Source organism: Setaria viridis, chromosome 2 (genome assembly GCF_005286985.2).
Source record: "Setaria viridis chromosome 2, Setaria_viridis_v4.0, whole genome shotgun sequence".
NCBI classification, from domain to species: Eukaryota; Viridiplantae; Streptophyta; class Magnoliopsida; order Poales; family Poaceae; genus Setaria; species Setaria viridis.
In genome coordinates, this window is record NC_048264.2 from 35,531,149 (window position 1) to 35,555,172 (window position 24,024).

Below are 24,024 nucleotides of genomic sequence, written 5' to 3' on the forward strand. Positions count from 1 at the left end.
GAAAAATTATTGCGAGATGTACGTGTTGTTTGCGAAGCTGCTGAGGCAATCGCAAGTTCGATTATGTCCTGCATTGTTACCAAAAGCTCTTTTACTTGGTCTTCCTCCAGCTTTTGGGATGGAGCTCTAGCTAACAAAACAAGATGGCTCCAAGCATCCAACTTGACTCAAGAGGAGTGTTAGAAAAGGAGAGACATGGAACCTATCCTCATCTTTGAAGTTGATTCTTTCTCATCGGCTGTCCAAGTGTTCCAAAGGCTAATGGGTAATGATTAAGCAATATTATATCAAGGTTTCCATATCTGTAAAGTATTCTACTGTCTTGTTGTAGTCAAATATGTGTCTTATAAGTTACCATTTCGGAGATAGTATTATATATATATATATATATATATATATATATATATATATTACATCTTTAAAGCTAATGTCCCTGGCTTCTCCATGTTAGAAGATTGAGCAAGAAATTTGAGAAACTAGGTTGTAGTATGACATGTATTAGGCCTCAAGGACAATTTACCGAAATGGCATTTGTATTTGTATGCATTGCTGCCTTTTCTTTGGGTGTTCAAAGAATGCTAATATGTTTTTTTAATCATGTGTCAATATAATACAGTAAATGGTTGATCTGATTAGTTGCAAGTTATGATTATTGGAACAACTCTGAAATTTAGGGATAACAATTGGTTTCTAGTGCCTTTTATTATTTTATTTTCTTATACAGCGATGAGCTGATGCTCTACGGATTCTGTTGCTCACATTGTAGAAGGGATCAAAGAAAACCGAAGTGATAATCTTATTGGAATCGTGGAATGCAGCAACTCAGTTCGGTAAATCGATTGAGGCTGCTTATAACCAGGGTCTAGAGTTCAAAATCTTCTATTAAAAGTCTAGGGCGTCAGGTGCTGAATTCTGGGAGCTGAGGGTCTAGAGTTCACTGTATGCTGAATTCTGGGAGCTGAGGCGTTCTGTCAATTCAATCTTTCCCCGTTAATATGCCAAGAACTTATGCATAACCTAGCTGGTAAGCATGTAGAGATGAGCATAACCTAGCTGGTAAGCATGTAGAGATGAGCTTGAATTCATTTGCTCTCTAAACACTTGCAGACCATGGTAACCTAAGGTTTAGTACTGGCTCCTTTTTGGAGGACAAAATATCTTGGATTTGAAAAATTGATGTCAGTCCTGCAATTTTGCTCTTCAGGAAGTTGCATTGCTGCTCGTAATCTGGTAGCAAATCAGGAATTTGAACTAGGGATACTCTACATTCTTGGAATGTTCAGTATTCCTACTTGTGAACAAGTCTTTTTGTCAGTTGTCACTCAATCTAGTTTGAAATTTCACAACAAACAAGCTATCGTGATCGATAAACCTGCACCAAGCCTGTTGCTATGTTCTGCTCATTGGTTCGGCTCTGTACAAGTTTTTTTCTTTACTCTGTTCAAGAAATTTAGCTATGCTGCTACTTGCATGTAATATTGTAATCAGGGGAGTTTCTCCCTGACCCCTGTACTCTCTCCATTGTTTAAGTTCTATATATTCTTGATTCCTAAAGAAAAAGGGAATACTGCCATTACATCATGTGAGGTGAGGGCAACAAACATCATGGCATCAACACATCTAGATTGATGAAGCACATGACCATTTCTTGTCCGGCTCACAATAAGAACAAAAACTCGAGCTCAAGAACTCATCAACACCATCAACTATTACGACGCACGAACCACTTTTGATGGGTGGTCGGCATCTACATGATTTGCTATTTGCGCACTATGATATCATCAGTACTCAGTACACAAGACACGTCGACACGAGACCCGGGAAGACCGGAGCACCAGTCGCCGTGGCCGCCCAAGGCTAGGACCGGCCGACGAGGAGCGGCCGGCCGGCGGCGAGCAGCCTGTACGCGGAGTGGCCCCTGGCGAGGCCACACCTCGGCACCACCTCGCCGGCGGCGGCCTCCTCCTCGATCTGCTCCAGCACCCGCACGAAGGCGTCGGCGTCGCAGGGCAGCGCGAGCGGGCCGGCGGCCGCGTACCCGAATGCCTCCTCGGCCTCCTCCAGCAGCGCCCGGAACAGGCGGTGGTTGACGCACTCCGTGCGGACCACGAACCGCTGCCGCCCCGCGCCGACGCACACCGTGAAGCAGCCCACCGCCGGCGCCGGCTGCGGCTTGCTCCTCCGCGCGCTCCGGCACCGGTCCAGCGTCTTCGTGATCAGCCCCGGCCTCCTCCCTTTCTCCATGGCCGCGGTCAGCTTCTTCTCAACCATGGACACGTCAAGGCAAGGAGGCGTGTGTGTGGCAGTTACGAGCAAATATTGGTAGCCAAGAATGAGGTCGTGAGAGACAGGGATATATATAGAGAATGTGAATGAATCTAATCTAGAGACGAAATGGTCATGATCAAGAGGCCTTTTTTAATACAGGGATTAGGAGCTGATGAGAGAGAGGCTAGCTTTATAGTTTTGCACACAATAATTGCAAATATACAATTACACACTTGTAGTACATGCATATAGTACACTTGTTAGGGTACGGTTTGGCAGTTTTGAGGGGTTAACTAGCTCGAAGCAGGGGCCAGGGATAATCCATGGGAGCATGACCTCATTGCATGGCCGACCCTGATGAGCAGATGAGGGGCCAGTAGTTCATGGCGTCATGGCAATAATGCAGTAGATTTTAGCTGCAGGTCCTCTCTGACCCGTGTGCATGATTGCAATCAGTTTGGAGGTGTCAAACGCCCCAACCACAAGGGTTGTTTAGCCTAGCCTGATTAGCAACATCTCTATCTGCTCCTAGCTCCCTAATGCAACGCTCCAAAACGTCAGCTTCTTGCAGCATTTGTTATATATGGTTTTCAGTCCGTGTGCGTCATCAGGAGCAGTCTAGAGTTTAACACCTGGACCAAAGATCAGCCAAAACCATGAATGATTCCTGAAGCCCTTCTGCCTGTTTGGCTGTCTTGTATTCCCTTTTTCGAACATTTCAAGTGCATTTCCCACTGGAAAGATTGCAGCCAGTTTGGCAGTGTCATAGTCGTACGTGTACCATGTTAGGGTCCAAGAGAAAAGACAACGAAACGGGGCTGATGAACTCCAGGTTCAGCAATCGGTTACACAGGCACTTGTACCTACTCTTCCGTGTCATATGCACATTGGGTAACGCCTTTTCTTGGCACGGCGATGAGCTAAATTTTCCTAGTCCCATAATTCCCTTGCAGAATCCATACCAATCATACCCGACTTTACGTGTACAGCCAACCGCCCCTCCGGCATGAGCTCCACACAGGTTAGACAGGTTTTGAGCGTACAGGATGGCTCTTGACACCTTGTTCATAGTCAGTATTCTGAGATAGAAGTTGATCCGTTGAATAATGGTTCTAGAAACTTTTTGCAATATTTTGACGTTCTTTTGTCTAGGCCTGGTAAAGTTCCTTGTAGTGGAACTTGCCCACCAAGATTTGAGTCCTCGATTCGGAGCTGGTGCTCGCATTTTTCTAGATTTATTCCAGGATTTAACCGACCCTATTCTTTCAGTGGTAGGCAACGTGCTCGTCGACAGTGAGGTGCCAGTGGTGACTAAATCAATCTTGAGGATTTGCCGGTTCAGTCTTTCGTAGGGGCGAGTGTATGTGCGTGTATGTGAGCGTCTGCATGTGATTCGGAAAAAAAATTCTTCTGTCCAGAAATACTTTAAACCTTTTTGTTTTTTTCCACATTTTTTAACTTCCGGCTATTCTATATATAAACAAAGTTCAGTTTGTTGGTGTTCAATTTATTCTTATTAGTAGGCTCGAAGAGCACAATAGGTTACACAGAGTTGGTTCTGAATAACCATAGTATGTACACACCAAAAATATATTTGTACTACCACAACGCATCCAGGAGTACTTAAAAATGCACCATTATGCTAGGTACTCCCTCTGTCCTGAAAAGGATGCAACTATGGTATGCGTGCCAGTTAAAGTGCTTCACGTTTGACCAGGTTTGTAGTAAATAGTATTCACATTTATGGCTCCAAATTAATTTATTATGAAAATACATTTCGTAATTAATCTAATGATGTTTATTTGATATTATATATATTTATACTTTTTCATCTATAATAGATCAAACTTGACACAGTAAATCATGACACTGTTCCAGAATTGCATTCTTTTGGGGACGGAGGGAGTATATGACAATACTAAATAATGCACCAAAGCCTCGGAGAGGAGAGCCCGGGCAAAGGGGCATGTGTCCCTCTTAGCACTATAAGTTTCATTTGAGTGGCATCATAGTTTATTTCTTGAGTATTCCTAAATTTTTATATGCTTTAATATTCACATGTAATATAGCATTATCATTTGAGGATTCTCTAGCATTAAACCATAGTTAGATTCGCTTCGTGTGTATGCTATATATAGAAGTGTGCATGGTACAAACATGATATAGGTAAGGATCAATATTCACCATTCCTACATTATTACGAAAACAACACCTTAGTCGTGACAACTTTACACCATACCAGCACATGATGATAGTTATAAATGTGATCATTCATCTCCTTGTCTTTGATTTAGTGTTTTACAATGTTCAAAACACATAAAAAAACCGATGTGAACAAAAATGCTATGATAAAAATGAATTGGTTAAGCATGAATACATCAAAACAATAAAAAACTTAGGCCCCCTATATGGACATGGGCATCTGTCATAAGTCATATCATCACATTTGAAGATCGGAAGAAAATAGGAACACTGAGATTCTTCGTTTTGCCCATGAATGCAACAAAACGGCGCCAGGTACAATCAAATTGATATAGGCCCCGTTTGGATACTCCCTGCTAAAGTTTAGCATCTAATTGGATGTTTGGATGCTAATTAGGAGTATTAAATATAGGCCAATTACAAAACTAATTGCATAGATGGAGTCTAATTCGCGAGACGAATCTATTAAACCTAATTAGTCCATGATTTGACAAGGTGGTGCTACAGTAACCATTTGCTAATGATGGATTAATTAGGCTTAATAGATTCATCTCGCGAATTAGCATAGGGTTCTGCAATTAGTTTTATAATTAGCTCATGTTTAGTCCTCCTAATTAGCATCCGAACATCCGATATGACACTGCTAAAGTTTAGCACCTAGTATCCAAACACTCCCGTAGTATCGCCTTGAGTTTGGCACAGTGATACACAACGTATCTCCAACGGTCTTCCTTTCCCCAATCCAACTACCATATTAGGAGAGTTGATAAGTGCTTCAGCAGTCTCCCTTTACCTTTCCTTTTTCCCAATAATTATTGGGACAATTCAATAATTCACCTCAACTCTCACTAAATAAAGGAGGAGTTGTGACTCTCTCAATACGGTAGTTGGATTGGGATGAGCTTATTAGGAGATTGCAAAAGCAACTCTCTTAATAATGGTGAAAGTGATATTGAGATATCCCTTAGAGCATCTCCAGCAGTCTCCCTTTCCTCAATCCAACTACCATATTGGGAGAGTTGATAAGAAAATAGTGCTCCAGCAGTCTTCCTTTACCTTTGCCTTTTTTCCAATAATTATTGGGACAACCCAATAATTTACCCCAACTCTCCCTAAATAAAGTAGGAGTTGTGACTCTCCCAATACGATAGTTGGATTGGAATTAGATTATTGAGAGACTGCAAAAGAAACTCTCCCAATAATAGTGAAAGTGATATTAGGATATCTCTATTAATTAGCTATTGGGAAATATTTATTGGGAACTGCTGGAAATACTTTAAGTTATTGAAATATTTATTGGGGGACCGCTGGAGAAGCTTTACCCCGTAACTTTTGACCAACAATAATTAAATCATACAAATTTGTGTATGAAATTTAGTTACATGAATAGATTTGTATCGTAAGTATCTTTCAATTCAATAATGACTTTGTAGTAATTGATGATAATTGCAAGAGAAATTAATGGTTAAAGTACAACTCTAAAGACCATCAAATCCTAACACGTCTACTAAAAATGAAGGGATTAGAAGAATCTATTAATCAGAATTTAAGTTTACCACGAGGGAAGGTGAACAAGTATACTCTACCTTTTTTTCCCCTCAACCTTCCTAAGAAGATCAACACCACAAACCATCGTCACCGCTGAAGTGAATATCAGACCTCATGTTCATCAGCACAATGAACACCATGGCAACATCAGCACTGGCTCCCGTTACAAGCATGAGCATGGTACAGACTACGGAGGTCACCTAATTAACATGAGACCGAATATCACACTGCATCTCAGCCTCTCACCGCTAACACACAGGATCTGCAAATAATCTTGGCAAGAAGTCCAAAATCTCATATCTTGACAAGGTTCTTCTGAACACGACTCATGTCTATCTAAGGGCGAGAGTCCGCTTCTTGGGAAGGAGGGAAGCGGTAGAACGGCGGCGGCGGCGCCGCCGGCTGGTAGAGCGGGAACGGCAAGAACGGCGGGCGCAGGAAGGGCACCAGCCAATCCGGCACGGGGAACGGCCACGGGAACGACACCGTCCCGCCGGCGGCGCTGCCCGGCGAGGGGTACGGGGGCCGGAACGGCGGCCAGAAGAGCGGCAGGAACGGCCAGAAGAAGAGCGACGAGCCGAACGCGCTGCCGGCCCCGGCGCCGCCGGGGCAGAGCGCGGCGTCCCGCTTGGCGGGGCGGAAGTTGAGCGCGTTGAGGTTGAGGAAGCAGGCGCCGGTGGCGCGGGAGCGGAGCGCGATGTGCTGCGTGGAGCCCCCGACGCCCGGGACGTTGCAGGCGGCGGAGGAGCTCCGGACGAGCGTGGCGCGGCACGCCGACCGGAGCTCGTGGCCCTCCCGGCACTCAAAGCCGTCCACGGGGGGAACGTCCAGCTTGTACACGCCGTGCTGGTCCGTGGTGCGCTCCGCCTCCAGGGAGAGCTCCTCCGACGACGTCGAGTTCACCTTGAAGCTGCACTTGATCAGCACCCGTGCTCCTGCGCGCGGCAAGCCGCCGTTAGTGGATTCAGCGTTTGAGCTATTGCCTCCAGAGTGGCAACAGGAGTATGTGCAGAATCGGCACTTCCCTCTAAGCACAAAAAAATATCATGGCAGCTAATCTAACATGTCAGGGTTGAAGTAACAACTAGAACTGAGAGAGAAGATGCATGTCAGGGTGAGGCGTTGCAATTTGTGCAGAACGCTGATCGTAAAGCATGTCATGCTCTGACAATTCATATGCACGGATGTACTGAATGTCTGAATTCTGAAGGTCAAGTGCAGAGCAACTCATACGAAGCCATTTACTTGATGAAGCATTGAATGTCTGAATTCTGAAGGTCAAGTTGCAGAACAACTCATACAAAGCTATTTACTTCGTGAAGCACATTTCTGCCTGAGGCAGTGCTATTGTGCTAACTTCTAACTACTATAATCGAGGAACACATCCTGCTCAAAATAACTGAAGTAAATACTGTATGAGCAGCAGTGCTTATCACTGAATACCCAAAAACTGAATTAGACCTCGAGTTCAAGCGATATACACGTGTAGTTGAAGTCAGATGGGAATTGACAATTTGTATGTGAGACATGTATGCCAAGCTTTTGGAGGCCCTCACTCAGAGAAAAACTTCGATTGGAGATACACCTCATCTAGGATGAGCCAAAAGTTCAACTACAACTGCCGTTTGGGAGACAGAAATGAGCCAAACTAAAGAACAAGCCATATGTGTCAACCAAGTTTGTCCTGATTAGCCACATAGCAAATCAATCCAAAAGGTTCATCATATTACCTCCTCATTCCATACAAAATATAACTTGCGCTGCAGCACCTGAACAACTCAGTTTTCAGATGCATATTAAAAAGCTTAAAGTGAACAAAAATAAGAGGGCGGGAAAAAAATACTAGTCCTCCTTAAACTTTCGAAATGTAACAATTTGTAAATTACTGCAAAAAATAGCATGAAACTACCTGATGTAAAAAAAATTCTTGCAGTTTCTTAAACACATTTCAGAGCTACTAAGTAGGCTTCTACTGCAAAGTCTGCAATGCAGGGTCCTTCCGGGAAACAAAAAAATACCATTGTAAAAAAAATGCAATGCAGGATGAGGCAATGTACAACTTGTGTGCCAGATAGCATCTCCACTCACCTTTCAAGAAGAAGCTATGCTTGGAGAAGGTATTGTTGGAGCAGGCGTCGCAGTACACCGAGCCGACCACGGTGATGTTGTTGGCCTTCGACAGGAACTTGGCCTCCGTGCCACTGAGCATCAGCAGTAGCAGCAGCGCCAGGAACACCGCAACGAGAGCCGTCAAGCTGCTCGCCATTGCGACCATGGGCTCAACTAGCTCGGGAAGGAAGGGGAGCAACCGCGATGGAGATCAGATTGGAGACAGAGGGGGAGAGGAGGAGACGAAGTGATGAGGAGGAAGCGAACAAGTGCATGTGAACCGGGCTTGGACTGGTGCGGAGACATGGAGAAGATGGTCAAGCACTAGCTTCTGATCACCTGGTGTGTGGGTCTCCTTTTGCCCTTTTTTCCATTCCTGGGCCCACTGGCCAGTGAAAGGTAGATCAGTAAATGATGCCTGTGATTATTTTTTTTAAACCAACCAGGAGAGCTGCTGATTATATTAATAAAGAAGAAGATCTGATTGGACAAACAACGATCCCGTAGGGATGATAACAGAAGAAACATAAAACTTACAACAACTAAACTACGACTGAATATGAAAACTCCACCAACAAACAACTTCGCTCAGTCACGACATAAGCCACGGCAACGCAACATTCTTAGAGAAGGCAACATCTAACACAGAGACAAAGAAAGCTCCGCCGGTAGCTCCAAGAAGGCATGACCTTTCAATTCTATGAGTGGCTTGAGGTCATCCGGTGGCAACAATTCCTTTAGGTGGTCTGCATAGTCTTGAATTACATCATTGTTGAGCTTCCCATCATTCCCAAGAATACCCAAATCTTTTAACACGTTATGCTGGGCATTGCGGGCACTTCGATGAAGCGATGATCTACTGTAGGACTTGCATCGGCGTCTTGCTATCGTGGATGGTGGTGAAGGGGTGTGTGTAGGAGGACATCCAAGCTCCTCGCTCGGACGGAGAAGACACGACCTCTATCGATGGATCCTTTATTATCATCGAGCTTCTTCTACCTTGACCTTAACCATAGAATAGGAAGGGCTGTCTTTGATGGTGATGAGAAAGATGGGGTCATCAATTGCCCCATGTGCATCTAAGATAGCTTCCTCATCATCAAATGCGTCCTCCACTAGAACAACATCCTCAACTGAGGTCATGGTTTGTAGCAACGTTTGTTCTGTGTGCGAGTCTTAGTGCATCTGTGTAGTGGAAGTCCCCAAAGGCACCTGGATCGCATGCTCTGTAGATGTATTTTGGTGAAACTCTCTGTCAGACATCCTCGTGGCCACCTCATTTGTGATAGGGTCCATCTCTCTGTGAGTCTCTATGGTAGATATCCTTGTCGATATCTCATCAATGGTGGAGTTCGTGATGTCCACACATGTATCTTCGCACAACAAGGAGTCAACAGAAGTGCAACCAGCTGCAAGAGAAGTGAGAATCGATGGTGTCGGAGAGCAATGAACTGGAGAATAGGGGCCGAAGAGCTCAGCCATGTCAGATGGCATGACACACTCCAAATGGTTGGCCACACGTGCTTGCCACAATTTGATGATAGAAGCCTCCTCCCTCAGTGGGTGCACCACTTCCTCCAAATGTACTGCAATCATGTGTTGGAGCTCTGATCGCAACAACTCTACCAGAAGTGCAACCATGGACTATAGGTTCAATGATGTCAAACTAGAAGAGTCACAACAACTATGGCAGATAGGATCGATGTCCTTTTCACACGAACTAGTGGGTTGAGAAGCCGACGATGGGTTGAAATATCCTTGCGACTTGGACCCAACTGTAATGTCTACACACAAAGTAGAGCGACATGCACTTGGCGAAGGCATGGCCACTATAGCAGCCCAACTCCGTTTTTGAAGAGGTTGCACATTGGAGTTGACTTGATGAATTGGAAAGGGAGACCGAAGGTGACAATGTCGGTCCCGATGTCCTGAGCGGCCACAACGAATGCAACAGAAGGAGTCCCTACATGAGCTGACTTGGTGGTCACATGCGAGGTAGCAGTAACATCTGCCTTGAGCCCATCTCTTGAAGGCAATGCTTCGCTCTGACTGTGAAGAGCGTGGCGGTGGTGATGGTTGATGGTCGAGGTGACCCTTTGTATCCGCAAACACTCGCGACTGTTCCATGGATGAAGCCGCAAAACCCACCTTGCTCCCCTCAAGCATGATGTCTGGCTGCTTAGGTGGCATGGCCTCGTCTCAGAAGCCAACCAACATGGCAGTGGAGGGGACTGAGGCTGAATGGCTCGAAGATGGCATGCCAGCCAAACTTGTTGATGAATGCTGCTGCAACAAATGAAGGTTGACGCAATCCAAATAGGGTGGAGGTGGACGGGCAAGACGATCGCTTGCAGTGCAGGCTGCCGAAGCTTTGGAGGTAGGTGTTGCTGGTAATCCAGACTCACTCCTGGGCTGAAGCTCGAACCGGTGGCAACGACCAGAGGTGGAACTACGGCAGAGGATGAGACAAGTGGTGACGATGCGATGGTTGCAGCCGGCAATATGAAATCGAAGACGACGGGCAGGCGAATGGGCGACGGCTGATCAGAACTATGGGCAGCTCAACTTCTGCAGGGTCGATGATGGCAGTAGCACTCCGTGACCCTCATCATCTCTTCCTGCTACCCTGCGGGATCACCGGCGAGGGGCCGTGCAGGAGAGAGGCTGCATGTTGAAATAAACCTGTTGATCGAGTCTTGTACATAGCTTATGTTAGCTACTATCAGTTAGTTAGCGTGTTGACACACATTCTGCTTGAGCGTGTGCATGTCAAGCCCGTTCATGGCGGGCGCATCCTTTTCTTTCAGATCGTAGGCGTCGTGGCGCGACTGTGTGTGAGTTGTGGGATGGCATGATTGGTAGTGGCGTGCAGGCCGCACATTTGCAGCAACAGCTGCCATTTGTTTCCCTTTATATTGCAATCAATATAACAGAAAAGGCTGCCAAGTTTTTGCAGCACCAAATCACTTGTGTTCATTGTGTTCTTGAGTGCGCATTCCAAGGTTCGCTGGTGATCGGAATGCCGATGAACTCCAACATTTGACATCAGAGCCGTTATGGTCCATGCCGACCATATCCACATCGTATGCTCTGCAGCTGGGCGAGAACTCACCATCGCCACCGCCGCATCGCTGAGTCTCGGCGTCTCCCGTGCCACGCCACGGGCGCCTTCATGGTGAGGTCATCGTTGAGTGCGTCGTTAAGGAGAGCAGCAGCACCGTTCAATATCCGATGCTCACGCGCACAAACTACCAAGAGTGGTCGTTGATGATGCGCATGAACATGCAGGCGCAGGGCCTCTGGCACACTGTCGAGCTAGAGGAAGGCGACGTCATCGAGTATCGGAAGGATCACCTCGTGCTCACTGCCATCCTCCGCGTCGTCCCACCCAAGATGCTCAGGTCTCTCGTGCGCAAACGCATGGCGCGCTCTGCCTGGGATGCGATCAAGACCGTGCGCGTCGGTGTCCAGTGCGTGAGGGAGTCCAATGCCGTGCAGCTGAAGAAGGACTTTGGCGAGATCACCTTCAAGGAAGGAGAATTGGTTGATGACTTTGCCCTGCATATCGTCTCCCTCACCATCAACATCCGCATCCTCGGCACCAATGTCATCGACATGGAGATTGTCAAGAAGATGTTGCAGGTGGTCCCTGATCACCTGTCACAAATTGCCATTGCCATTGAGACCTTCCTCGACTGCGAGACCCTCAGCGTAGAGGAGGTGGTCAGTCGCCTGCGTTAGGTCGAGGAGTGGCAAAAGAAGAAGAAGGCACCGCCACCACCCATGGAGCCCATCTACAACCAAAAAGGTTGTCTCCTTCTCAGTAAGAAGGAATGGCTTGCACGATGAAGCTTCACGTCAGCGACGATGACGGCAGCAGCTTGAGCACCGGCGACAAGAAGCGCGGCAAGATCCGGCGCGGTTGCCGCCGCGGCGGCAGCCGTGACTTGAGCTGTAGCAGCTCTTCCTCCTCTATGGGCCAGTAGCGGCCCGGCATCAATCCATGCCGGAATTGCGGGAAGACCAGCCACTGGGCCAAGGACTGCTGCAAGCCCAAGAAGGGACAGACCCATGTGGCCCAAGGTGAGGAAGATGAGCCCATTCTTCTAATGGTCCATGCCGCAGTCTCCATCAACCCTCTCGCAGTGTCGTCTTCAGTGAGATCCAGCCGCGCCGCCACTCCACCATCACCGCACCGCCACGTCGACATCCACGAGGAGCGCGTCTTCACCTAGCTTGGCCCCCGTATAGATCTGGAGCCCCACCGATGGATTCTGGACACTAGGGCCACGAACCACATGACCGGGGAGGAGCGTCTTCTCCGAGCTCAACACCAATGTCTATGGCACCGTCCACTTCGGGGATAGATCCGTGGTGGAGATTAAGGGCAGTGACACCATCATCTTCAGCTGCAAGAATGGAGAGCACCGCGTGCTGATGGGGGTGTACTTCCTTCCCCATCTCACAAGCTACTGGACGAGGCAGGCTGCCAGATCAACATCGAGCGAGGAGTCCTCAGTATCTTCGAGCAGGGCCACAAGCTGCTGGCTCGGTCAAGTGCTCTCTGTCACGGCTGTACATCCTCGATCTCAAGATTGGGCGCCCAGTGTGCCTGTCGGCCAAGAGTGAAGAGGATGTGTGGCACTAGCGCGCGCTACGGGCACCTGAGCTTCCAGTCATTGCGCCAGCTCACTCACCACAACATGGTGCGCGGGCTGCCGTCCCTGGATCAGGTGGACAAGGTGTGCGATGCCGGCCTCATCAGCAAGTAGCGACGAGCCCCCTTCCCCGAGCAGGCGTGACGCGGCGCCGCGAAGGCCATCAAGCTCGTCCACGGTGACATCTGCGGTCCAATCACACCCTCGACTCCTAGCGGCAACCAGTACTTCCTGCTGTTGGTCGACGACATGAGCCGCTTCATGTGGCTCGTGCTGCTCCCCAGCAAGGGCCACACAACGGTGGCAATCAAGAATTTCTAGGCGTCGGTCGAGGTGGAGACAGGTCGAAAGTTGAAGACCCTCCGCACTGATCGTGGTGGGAGGGGGGTTCACCTTCGTTGAGTTTGGGCGCTACTGCACTGACCGTGGCTTGCAGTGGCAGCTTACTGCCCCGTATTCTCCACAGCAGAATGGGGTGGTTGAGCGCCGCAACCAGAGCATGGTCACCATGGTGTTGACGGCAGTTAGTGCACTAATTTGTGAACCGCAAGTGCACAAATCAGTTATTGCTTTTCCCTTAGAGTATTCCCCTAAGGTTTATCAATCTGTGGAACAAGTGGGACGTTGGCTCTCACTTTATACTAATCTTACTAACGAGATCAAGCAATATGGATTGTGTAGAGAGACAAACCAATCTAAACTAAACAAAGGAACAAGAAGCAAAGGGTGATACAAGATAGATAACGGATGTAGATATGCATTCCCTCCCTAAGATCTAGGTTCACATGAATATGATCTACTACACAAATAGGTGCTGCCTTCACTAGCTATTACACAGATTATGTGCTCGCTCGGCTCTTTCCCTCCTGCATACCGTCACTATGTAGGGATACTCAACAACTCTGCTCACACATCTATATCAAAGCGTCCGCAGAGTTAATCTAATCATCACGATTACCACAAACTCTACTAAGAATATATGCTGATCAGAACACATATGAATGAAGCATTGCAATGACATAGACCATGAAGAATTGATAGGCATGAAGTACATGTAGCAGTTACATATCAAGGATCCAAACAATCCTAGGGATGAATAGAGGCTTTACCCCATCATCTTACAGAGATTGACGCAAAAATGTGTGAAGGAGATTCTGGAGAACATTGTCACCGAAGATGGCGGCGAGGGGGTGCAGGAACACCATAGGCCGATTGTCCTAGGGCTCCTCAGGATGATCAGCCTAAGGGCTTCCTTACGCCTCCTAACTCCCGCCAGCATTAGTCGTCGAGTTGAACTAATTGAATCCCTGTTTTTCATCTTGTGGCAGCGGCGACTAGCTCTAAACTCGTTAGGATTCTCCTTCTTGTTGGATGTCTCGGGTATTTATAGTTTGTAGCATTGGTTGTTGTGCTTTCAAAGCCAAGTATATGGAAAATAACCCTAGGGACGTAGCAGGCTTCCTCCTGGTGAAAGGGCGTGACAATCGTGGCTAGAAATGGGCCAGGCCGATCGGCCTAGACCCCTCTCGGCTGATCAGCCTGCCCTATTTTGGCCTCCAATGCTCAAGCACTTCATAAAAAGTTGTAGATCTCGTCAAGCTATGCAATTTTCCCTATAAATTCACCCCAATCGGAGTTCGGATGAGGAAGATATGGCATGTGCAAGTTTTAGCTCTTCCTGAGGGCCTGCAGTTCAATGTTCGTGTTTGGATTTTCCAATATCCAAAGTCCGGGGCCCAAATCCAACTCATAGAAAAACCCTTCATTTATGTTATATTTCCTATGATTTTGCAATATGGTCCAAAACACAACACATATGCAAATATGGGGTTATTTCAGGTACTAAGTGGCGGGTTGGTATAAGAATATGCATGGAAGCACTAGTTAAATGGCACTAAAAGTGTGTCAATAACGAGCGTCATCACATGGCGTGGTGCATGCTCAAGGCCAAGAAGCTTCCCGACTACTTTTGGGGTGAGGCAGTCACCACAGCAGTCCACGTCTTGAACCGAGCCTCGATGCGCGCGTTCGACGACATGACTCCCTACGAGGCATGGCACAGTGAGCACCCTCCATTTCACTACCTCCGCATCTTCGGCTGTATCAGGCATGTCAAGAACATGTGGCCACACCAAATGAAGCTTGATGATCACAGCTCCCTGATGATCTTCATCGGATATGAGAGCGGCTCCAAGGCGTGGCGCTTCTACGACCCCAACACCGGGCATGTCACTGTCTCGCGCGATGTCATCTTCGACGAGGCGGGGCAGTGGAAGTGGAATGAGCATGACGCCAACACCAGCATCAACTTCGAGCCATTCACCATTGAGTTCACCACGTTGTACACGCCGGGCGTACCAGAAGTAGAGGAGATGGAGCAGGGGACATCGACACCACGCACTCACTCGCTAGCACCCACGCCTACATCACCAATCCTAGGTTCTCTAGTCACCTTCATTTCTCCTCCACTAGGCCACCTCGAGGATCTTGACGCCGATCACGAGGACAATGTGCCGCTACGGTTCCGCACCCTCGACTGTGTCCTCAGCCCAGCATCTCCACCAGGACTGGCAGCTAGGCTGCTTGACGAGGAGCTGCACTTCTCCTCAGTCGAGGTGCCAGCGTCGTTGCGCGAGGCTGAAAAGGAGGCATGCTGGAGAGGTGCCATGCTGGAGGAGATGAAGTCCATCACCGACAACAACACCTGGGACCTTGTCGAGCTCCCACGAGGGCACCACGCAATCGGGCTCAAGTGGGTTTACAAGGTGAAGCGCGACGAGAACGGTGACATCATGCGGCACTAGGCGCATCTCGTGGCTAAGGGATACGTTCAGCGCGCCATAGCCCACATGGAGTCTGTACGACTACTTATCGCACTAGTGGCTCACAAAGGCTGGGAGGTGCATCACATGGATGTGAAGAGCGCCTTCCTCATGAGGAGCTCAAGGAGGAGGTGTTCGTCTCTCAACCAGCTAGCTTCATCGTTGACGGAGCAAAGCACAAGGTGTTGCACCTCCGCAAGGCATTCTACGGATTGAAGCAGAAACCTAGGGTCTGGAATGCCAAGTTTGATGCCACCATGGTGTCTCTTGGTTTCTAGAGGAGCAGCTCAGAGAACGGTGTGTGCACGCGCACCAGAGGCCCGTCCCGACTCATCATCACCGTCTATGTTGATGACCTGGTGATCACTGGGCATGGAAAAGAGGAGATTCCGGTGTTCAAGACTGAAATGAAGAACATCTTTAGGATGAGTGACCTTGACCAGCTGTCCTACTATCTTGGGATAGAGGTGAGTCAAGGGCCTGCCGGGATCACCCTGTGTCAAGGAGCCTATGCTGACAAGCTTCTGGAGCGCAACGGGATGCTGGGCTGCAATGCTGTAGTAGCACCCATGGAGCCTCATCTCAAGATGGGGAAGGAGAGCTCCACGCCGGAGGTGAATGCCACAAAGTATAGGCGGATCATAGGCGGGCTCCGATACTTGATTCACACAAGATAGGACCTTGCATTCTCGGTGGGTTTTTTGAGCAGGTTCATAGAGAAGCCACACGAGGAACATCTAGCCGCGGTGAAGCGAGTACTTCAGTACATCGCTAGAACGTGTGGCTAGGGCTGCACTACGTCCGGGGAGATGGCGAGCTGGCGAAGCTAGTCGGCTACAATGACGTTGATCTGGCTGGTGACATCGACTAGCGCAAGAGCACCAGCGGCATCGTCTTCTTCCTTGGCAACAACCCCATTACATGGCGGTCCTCGAAGCAGAAGGTGGTGGTGCTCTCTTCTTGCGAAGCAGAGTACATCGCGGAGGCGAACGCCACCTGCCAAGGCGTCTGGCTAGCTCAATTGCTGGGTGACTTCATCAGCTCAGGACCTGGAGCGCCGGAGCTCAAGGTGGACAACATGTTCGCCATCACACTCAGTAAGAATCCTGTGTTCCAGATTGTTCCAAGCACATTGACACGCGTTATCACTACATCAGGGAATGCATCAACGGGAACCGCATCATCATCGGGCACACCTCGACGAAGAAGCAGCTCGCTAATGTGCTCACCAAGGTGCTTGGGCACGTGCGCTTCCAGGAGCTGCGCGCTGATATTGGCGTAATCAACATCGCAGGTGACTCGGTCAGGGCTTAGGGGGGAGAAATGTTGAAATAAACCTGTTGATCGAGTCTTGTACATAGCTTATGTTAGCTAGTGTTAGTTAGTTAGCGTGTCAACACACGTTCTGGTTGAGCGTGTGCATGTCGAGCCCGTTCATGGCGGGCACGTTTTTCTTTCGGATCGTGGGTGTCATGGCGCGGCTGTGCGGGAGTTGTGGCATGGCATGACTGGTAGTGGCGTGCAGGCCGCACGTTTGGAGCAACAGCTGCCGATTGTTTCCCTGTATATTGCAATCGATAGAACAGAAAAGGTTGCCGAGTTTTTCAGCACCAAAACACTTGTGTTCATTGTGTTCTTGAGTGCGCATTCCAAGGTTCGTTGGCTATCAGAATCCCGGTGAACTCCAACATTGTGGCTAGTAAGATGGCAACACCAACCTCGGGGGCAATTTCCTGTTGACTCCCATGGCAAGCCTCCCGGCGAGCCTCTTGGGAGGCGGCGACAACGATTGCACCACTTGCGCTCACATCGCGAAGGGCTTCTGAGCCTGGATTTGAGGGGGAGCAGTGAGGCGAGCTGAATCCGGCGTTGGATCAGCCGACGGTGGCAACTACGAGATGCTCCCTGATCTCCCTTCACACGTAACACGAGGGGCTGCTGATGGGATTAATGGAGAACGCGTGCGGAGGAGAGCTCCGATCTATAGCCAGTTGAGGTGGAGGAGCCCGGAGCCGGGAGATCAGAGCAGCGGTGGTGGCGCTATGGCGGCAGTGGCAGAGGGGAGCTCCTTTTCGCGGTGGTGGCGCTATGGCAGCTATGGCGTTCTCTTTTTTCAAAGGCAATGTAATTGATGAAATGTTTTAAACCAATGTAACGCCTTGTTCTATCAGGCCATTATGTGCCAATGAATGAAATTTGACCGTTCAAAAAAATGCAGTGTGTCAAACTTGTATATAGGCAAGGAGATTGGGGAGATTAATTTCCCTATAATCGTAGAAAATTAAACCTCTCTAATCCCTCTAAATCCGAGATTAACCGGACAAGCCCTGTGATTAGCCGGAATATATCATTGAAGTCCTTCTTCGCTTATATGAAATCTATCGCTTATCTTGAAGCTACTAAAGCAGATGGGTGGACTAAATGGGCCGAATTGTCCCTCGTTTGGACTGCTGAAAATTGCAGGGGCCGCATGTCCCAGAGGAACATTCGTGGATGATCTTCAGCACAGTACAGTACAGTTAACGAGCACGCGTGCACGCTACCTCTTTTTATTTTCCCAAATCAGCAGATTAATTTGCATCAGTACAAACTTAACAAAAACACACAAATCCAAATTCTCCAAACCAAACCAACCAACCAAACGATTAAAAGAAGATACACACGTATACTGAAATGCAGTTAATTTCAGTCAACCAACAAGCCATTTCACCAAGAGCATAGACGCATCGCGCTTCACTTCCATCAGGTTCAGGCAGTCAGGCTAGCACAGGCACGCCAGCCACGGGGGCGGCGTGCAAGGGCGCGATGGGTCAAATGGCCTTGGTGCCGGCCTTGCGCGGCGACCCCACCGCCTCCTCCAGCTTCTGCAGGTCGGCCAGCACCGGGACGGCGCACGCCGGCATCACGGCCATCGCGTCGAGGGCGGCGAGGGGCAGCTCCATCTCCGCCGCCTGCGCCGCCGCGGTGGCGGCCGTCGTCGGCAGGACCACGGACGCCGACGGCTTGGGCTTCCGGTAGCAGCAGTAGAGCACCATCTGGACGCACCCGAAGAAGAAGCCGCCCACGTTCGGGAGCTGCATATGCAGAGAAACAAACAAACAAGATCAGTCATACGAAATCATGCATTGCTTCTTGCTTGTTAAATGGATCGAAACTGAGCCAGAAAAGCAGAACTTTTTTACCGTGACGTAGAGGTCCTTGGTGAAGAGGCCGTAGAAGAACCAGGCGACGGCGCTGAGGGTGAGGAAGAAGGAGAGGGAGAAGGGCATGAACTCGGCGCTCTTGGTCCTGATCACAACAAACTGTGTACAAGAATTGAAGCAACGGAACATCGATCGTCAAGACAGATGACATGCACCTTTATATGGATTATTGTTAGGGCACGCAACGCATGACACTTGTTGACGATGGATCGATCAAGCAGCAGCGAGCTTACGATGACGCTCATGGGGGCGACGAAGACGGCCATGGAGAACGCGAGGCAGATGCTGCCGAGCACCTTCACGCGGTGCGGCCCGGCGACGAGCTCGAGGGTGACGACGGCGATGAGCGAGAAGGCGGCGACGTCGAGGAGGAGGAAGGAGGCGAGTGCCCTGATCCTGGCGGCGCGCGGCGCGTAGAGGAGGTAGAGGAGGATGTAGACGGACTCGACGACGCAGCCGAAGGCGTTGATGGTCAGTAGCGGGCTGGAGTTGGTCTTCACCAGCGCGTAGAAGATCCACAGCATGCAGCTGAAGAGCGCCACCACGTACGGCACGCAGCTGAACCCCTCCGTCGACTTCTTCCGGTACACGCGCAGGAACGTCGGCCTGCACACATCGATCAATGCATCGAATCGATCGAATATGTTTTACCTTCAGATTCTTCAGACGCTATATATATGTTTACTGAATGGATTGCAAAGCATTGCTGGTCAACAGCAACAGCTTCAGGATCGCATGGTGTGCACTTACGTTGGCGCGAGGAACACCAGGAAGGAGACGATGTTGCCTGCAGGAAACAGAAACGAAGAGACGATGGAGCTTAATTTCTGTCAGTGACGCACTGATCATGGTAACCAATTATATTGTTTGGCAAGCATGCGAATTGTATATCAGTTCATCAGCATTGTTACGGTGAGATGATCTGGCACCTACACGTTCCGTACCTAGGATGCCAAAAGCAGAGGCCCACGGGTGCTCCATGGAGAAGAGCCCTCCTGCCATCGCGACAGGATCAAGCAAGCTAGCTAAAGCCCTAGTCGCTAGGGTGACGAGACAGGGGCCGATATCTGTCCTTCTCTTTCGTTCCAAGAGAAAGATCAGAGGGGTCAACTGAGCTCCTGCCCACTACACTACTCCCTTCCTAACTCGTGTGCCTCTGCGATGGATGCTTGTGTGCGCACTGGCATTGGGGCAACAACCGTGTATATATAGAAGAGCTCCGGCCGAGAGTGCATCTTTCTGGTGCGGTAATTAAGTGGTCCACCGAGAGGCACCACCATTGCACGGCCAATGCAATGCAAATATATCTACCACCTGTTAATAACCATGTTCATGCAATGTAAAATTTCTGTCAGGTTTGATGTGGTAATTAGAAGGCAAACTAGAGCACTAATCACTAACAAAAAAGTTACATCTCAAAAATATTCTCCATGCATGTTCCTAGAGCTAGCAAAAATCTTATCCCAGTTCATAAGTTGATATATAATATTTTTATGGAATTTCATCAAAATTTCTTTCTGATAAGGTGTCCGAGAAAACTCTTCATCAAGGTAGATGCAAAGAAGACCTCTATCCCCTAGAGTCACATTCTTCTGAAGTTAGTTCGCACAAGGTTATGGTGTCAATAAACCATCCTGCCTTTCCCATTGTTGATCGTGTCCTTAAAAACAATAAACTCCCTTTCTCCGGTCACAAGATTGTGATTTTATTTGTGATGCTTGTCAAATGGCTAAAAACCATCAGCTCCCTTACTCTAAATCAGATTGTATATCTATGTGTCGTATCTCTATTGGTCGGCACACATACTATGCAGTGGCAAATCCAGGCGAGAGCGCCGCCGGGGTCAGCCATATTGCACACAGGGGTCAGCTCCTTTGTTGAACAGTGCTAAACAGTATTTTTCCACTGAATTTACCAAACTTCATCGGGGCCAGCTGCCCCAATAAACCCCCTAGATCTGCCCCTGATACTATGTAAGTTTCATCAATGATTTTAGCAACTACACATGGATCTACCAGTTAAAGAATTTTTTTATGTGTTCCAAGTTTTCCAAAACTTCCAGAATCTAGTAGAGAGAAAGTTTCATAGAAAATTCTTCCTCTTCAATCTGATTTGGGAGGGGGGGTTAATGAGTATCTTAATTATTTTTTTAGAAAGTTGGTATTGCTCATCACGTATCTTGCCCTCGTGGCTCATGCTCATCAACATAATGGAGTTGGAGAACGCAAACATCGACGCATTGTTCATGTAGGGCTCTCTATTCTCACAAATGCATCTATGCCATTAAAATATTGGAATGAACCTTTTTTTACTGCCACCTATCTTATTAACCGTCTTTCCAGTAAAGTTATCAATTTTTGCACACCTGTTGAAATCTTGTTCAAAGAAACATCCAATTGCAGCTCCCTTCGTATCCTCAATTGTGCATGTTGGCCAAATTTGCATGCTTACAACACTTGGAAGCTCTCTTTTCGATCCACCAGGTGTGCTTTCCTTGGGTACAGCTCTCTTCATAAAGGTTTTAAATGCCTAGATATCTCTATTGGTCGCCTTTATATTTCCAGGGATGTTGTGTTTGATAAAAACATCTTTCCTTTTGCTAGCCTTCACCCTATAATGCCAGCTCCATTCTACTCAAAGAAATTCTCCCTTTACATTCCCAACTTCTTGGTTCCACTGTTAGGATCAAACACTTATAATCAGAAAGCGCTCCAGGTCGAATCTATCGTTCTGGCAGTTCCATATCTAAGTAGCTACTTTAGGGTATCAACTATATCTATCCTATCTCTCTTGGCCAAGCTAGGGATCAAACCCATTCGTTTTCCTTGTTTATGGTGTGACAATATGGGAGCTACTTATTTGTTAGCTAATCCGGTTTTCATGATAAAGCTAAACACATTGTAATAGATTTCCATTTTGTTCGAGAATGGATTATTAACAAACAATTAATTGGAGATTCGGTTCATACAATCCCAGTATCACTTAGCAAATGATTTCGTTCAGAAGTTTGAAGAATTTTGACGCAATGAGAAGATAAAGAGTTTAGATTGACGGAGAGTGTTAAACATATTGCTTTCATGTAACAGCACACGATGTTGTGCATTGTCACGGTTGTAAGAATCTCCCCGAGTTGTTGTGCTCATTTGAGTTAGAGATAGGATATAGATAATAAAGTTGCTTATAAGTCAAGAAGTAATCCAAACAAACTCTTTAAATTTGTATCTATCCTAGGCTATTTGGCCTAGCTATATATTAACATATTAACATGTAACCATGGTGAACCAAGGTAAACAACCACGATCCATCAAATCTTTCACGGTACACATGCGTCGCCCTCTACGCTGAAGGAGATGTCGCAGTTGTTGAAGATAGCAATAATGATCTTGACGTCGAAATTAAATGACCAGGATTGATGCTGAAGCATCCAGAACTGCAGTGGCTGAGTAGCCGGCCGCTAGTGCTACCTTATTAGCACCTGCCAAGTGCCATGAAGCGGCCGGTTAGGAGCATGTGACACGAGGGACCGTGAGAGTATAATTAACATTGAGCTGTTGTGTACGTGAGGTACATGAAGAAGACGGGCACGCTCACGATATCATGGTAATGTGGACTGATGGTACGCGTTTATTTGGATTTGTTGTTACTCAGTGTACAAGGTCAATGCTGTCACTTTCTACTTTGGCTTATAGCTAGTTTCCCGATCGGACCCCCAGACACGAGTCTCAATGCATGCATGTTTCATTTTCCCAAAACCCTTCTACGTCGTCTCTGGGCCATTGGGGCTAACTCCCAGCCCATGCAAATTAAAGTAAACAGCACAATGTTTACTTGTTAGTCAAACTAATCTTGTTTCATTTAGAGTATTATATACGTTACCTTCTCGTGCCAAAGATGTGATGCAACGTGAGAAATTATTAGGCAACTATAACTTAAGTAATGTTTAGCAATTTGCTGAAAGTGAGATAATTAGTATATTCCTAACAGACAATTACTGGTTCATCGTAAGCTTACTGTCAAGAGACAATTACAATGCTATTGAATCAGGGTAACGTACAGGCCGGAAAGTACGAGAATCCAACGTTTGTGTCTTGCAATTGGTAATATATAAGAGTCTCCTATCTATGTTTTTGAGGCAGTAACAGTGGGCGGAGATCGACCACCTGAACTCAATTAAATTGGGGCAAAAGCACAACAGTTTTCATCGCAGGCATGGCGCGAGAAGCAGATGAAGCAGGGGAGAGAGGAGGCTCGCAAGAGAGTGCGATTACGCAGTGATGCTAGAGCACCAGGTTTCTATAGGGGCACAATTCAGCCAGCGGGGGTGCGAACGAGTCAGAGCTGGATGTGGGAGACCACCGCCGCCACCATGGATGTTGGGTCTCCTATCTATGTGGTGTTGCCCAAGCTACTATGCTAGCTGATGGAAATTCTAATCTTTGTAGCTGCAGCATAATCCACTCCTCTAAACATCATTATGCGTGTAGCGGGCTGATGATGCAACTAATCGTAGTTCCAGTGTCCTGCGACTGAACTGCATGTCAGGGTTATTAGCTCCCTACTAGATACTACTCCCTCCGTCTCAAATTATATGCTATTTTAACTTTTCTAGATGCATAGATATTATTATGCATCTAGACATAAGTTGTATCTAAATGCATAATAAAATCTATAAATCTAATAAAGTTAAAACGACCTATAATATTGGAATAGAAGGAGTAGTTGTGCTGGTACAGTGGTATGACCTTTTTGTATCTAGCCGACTGGCAGCTACCAACTTCGGGTAAAATCTGCACGATCGAGAAGAAGACGAGAACCGAATGGAACGTGCTTTCACTAGTGCTGGTACTGCTGTACCCGATCACTGGCCGATGCAGTACATCCCACTCACCCAACGACACGTACATCCAAGATCTTTTTCACCGGTGATCTCAGAGCCCAAGAGAGATGACTAGCTCAGTGTTGCTCATCACATCACGCACGCACGCCATGGCCTTTGGCCTCTCTTTCAGGTGCGGTCAGGATTGAGCGAGCGAGAGGCCTTCGCCCCTTCCACTTGTCGCACGTGTGAATGTGTGCATGTGATTCGCAGTAGTGCACGACTTGAAGCTCCTCGCACGCAGGGCCAAAAGTTACCGGCCTCCGTCTCGATCGACCAGCAAGTTCCACACATCACCATCGAGACCGGTCTCGGAGCTTTACAGCTGCGTTGCATCG

General features: G+C 47.9%; 3 protein-coding genes across 3 annotated transcripts; all 3 read right to left on the minus strand.

Annotated features, from left to right (window-relative positions):
- Positions 1 to 1,521: 1,521 nt before the first annotated feature.
- On the minus strand, positions 1,522 to 2,375 carry LOC117846008 (auxin-induced protein X10A). Its single transcript, XM_034727107.2, has one exon. The coding sequence runs from the start codon at positions 2,269 to 2,271 to the stop codon at positions 1,858 to 1,860; it is 414 nt and encodes a 137-aa protein (XP_034582998.1). The 5' UTR covers positions 2,272 to 2,375; the 3' UTR covers positions 1,522 to 1,857.
- A 3,603-nt stretch (positions 2,376 to 5,978) lies between these two features.
- Positions 5,979 to 8,438, minus strand: LOC117842636 (uncharacterized). The gene is made up of 2 exons (XM_034723127.2): positions 8,107 to 8,438; positions 5,979 to 6,953 (listed from the first exon to the last, which is right to left on the minus strand). Exons 1-2 carry the CDS (start codon positions 8,291 to 8,293, stop codon positions 6,355 to 6,357), a joined length of 786 nt encoding a protein of 261 aa, XP_034579018.1. The 5' UTR covers positions 8,294 to 8,438; the 3' UTR covers positions 5,979 to 6,354.
- Positions 8,439 to 18,121: 9,683 nt separating this feature from the next.
- Positions 18,122 to 20,000, minus strand: LOC117845641 (bidirectional sugar transporter SWEET11). The gene is made up of 5 exons (XM_034726702.2): positions 19,755 to 20,000; positions 19,561 to 19,597; positions 19,044 to 19,416; positions 18,790 to 18,909; positions 18,122 to 18,681 (listed from the first exon to the last, which is right to left on the minus strand). The coding sequence occupies exons 1-5, from the start codon at positions 19,810 to 19,812 to the stop codon at positions 18,418 to 18,420; spliced, it is 852 nt and encodes a 283-aa protein (XP_034582593.1). The 5' UTR covers positions 19,813 to 20,000; the 3' UTR covers positions 18,122 to 18,417.
- Positions 20,001 to 24,024: the final 4,024 nt, after the last annotated feature.

Bases quoted from the DNA above. Each gene is read 5' to 3' on its own strand.
- LOC117846008 (XM_034727107.2), bottom strand. From the start codon at position 2,271: ATGGTTGAGAAGAAGCTGACCGCGGCCATGGAGAAAGGGAGGAGGCCG.
- LOC117842636 (XM_034723127.2), bottom strand. From the start codon at position 8,293: ATGGTCGCAATGGCGAGCAGCTTGACGGCTCTCGTTGCGGTGTTCCTG. The intron at 6,954-8,106 runs GTGAGTGGAGAT...TGCCGCGCGCAG, and splicing joins GCATAGCTTCTTCTTGAAAG to GAGCACGGGTGCTGATCAAG.
- LOC117845641 (XM_034726702.2), bottom strand. From the start codon at position 19,812: ATGGCAGGAGGGCTCTTCTCCATGGAGCACCCGTGGGCCTCTGCTTTT. The intron at 19,598-19,754 runs GTACGGAACGTG...TGTTTCCTGCAG, and splicing joins CTCTGCTTTTGGCATCCTAG to GCAACATCGTCTCCTTCCTG. The intron at 19,417-19,560 runs GTAAGTGCACAC...CGATGTGTGCAG, and splicing joins CTGGTGTTCCTCGCGCCAAC to GCCGACGTTCCTGCGCGTGT.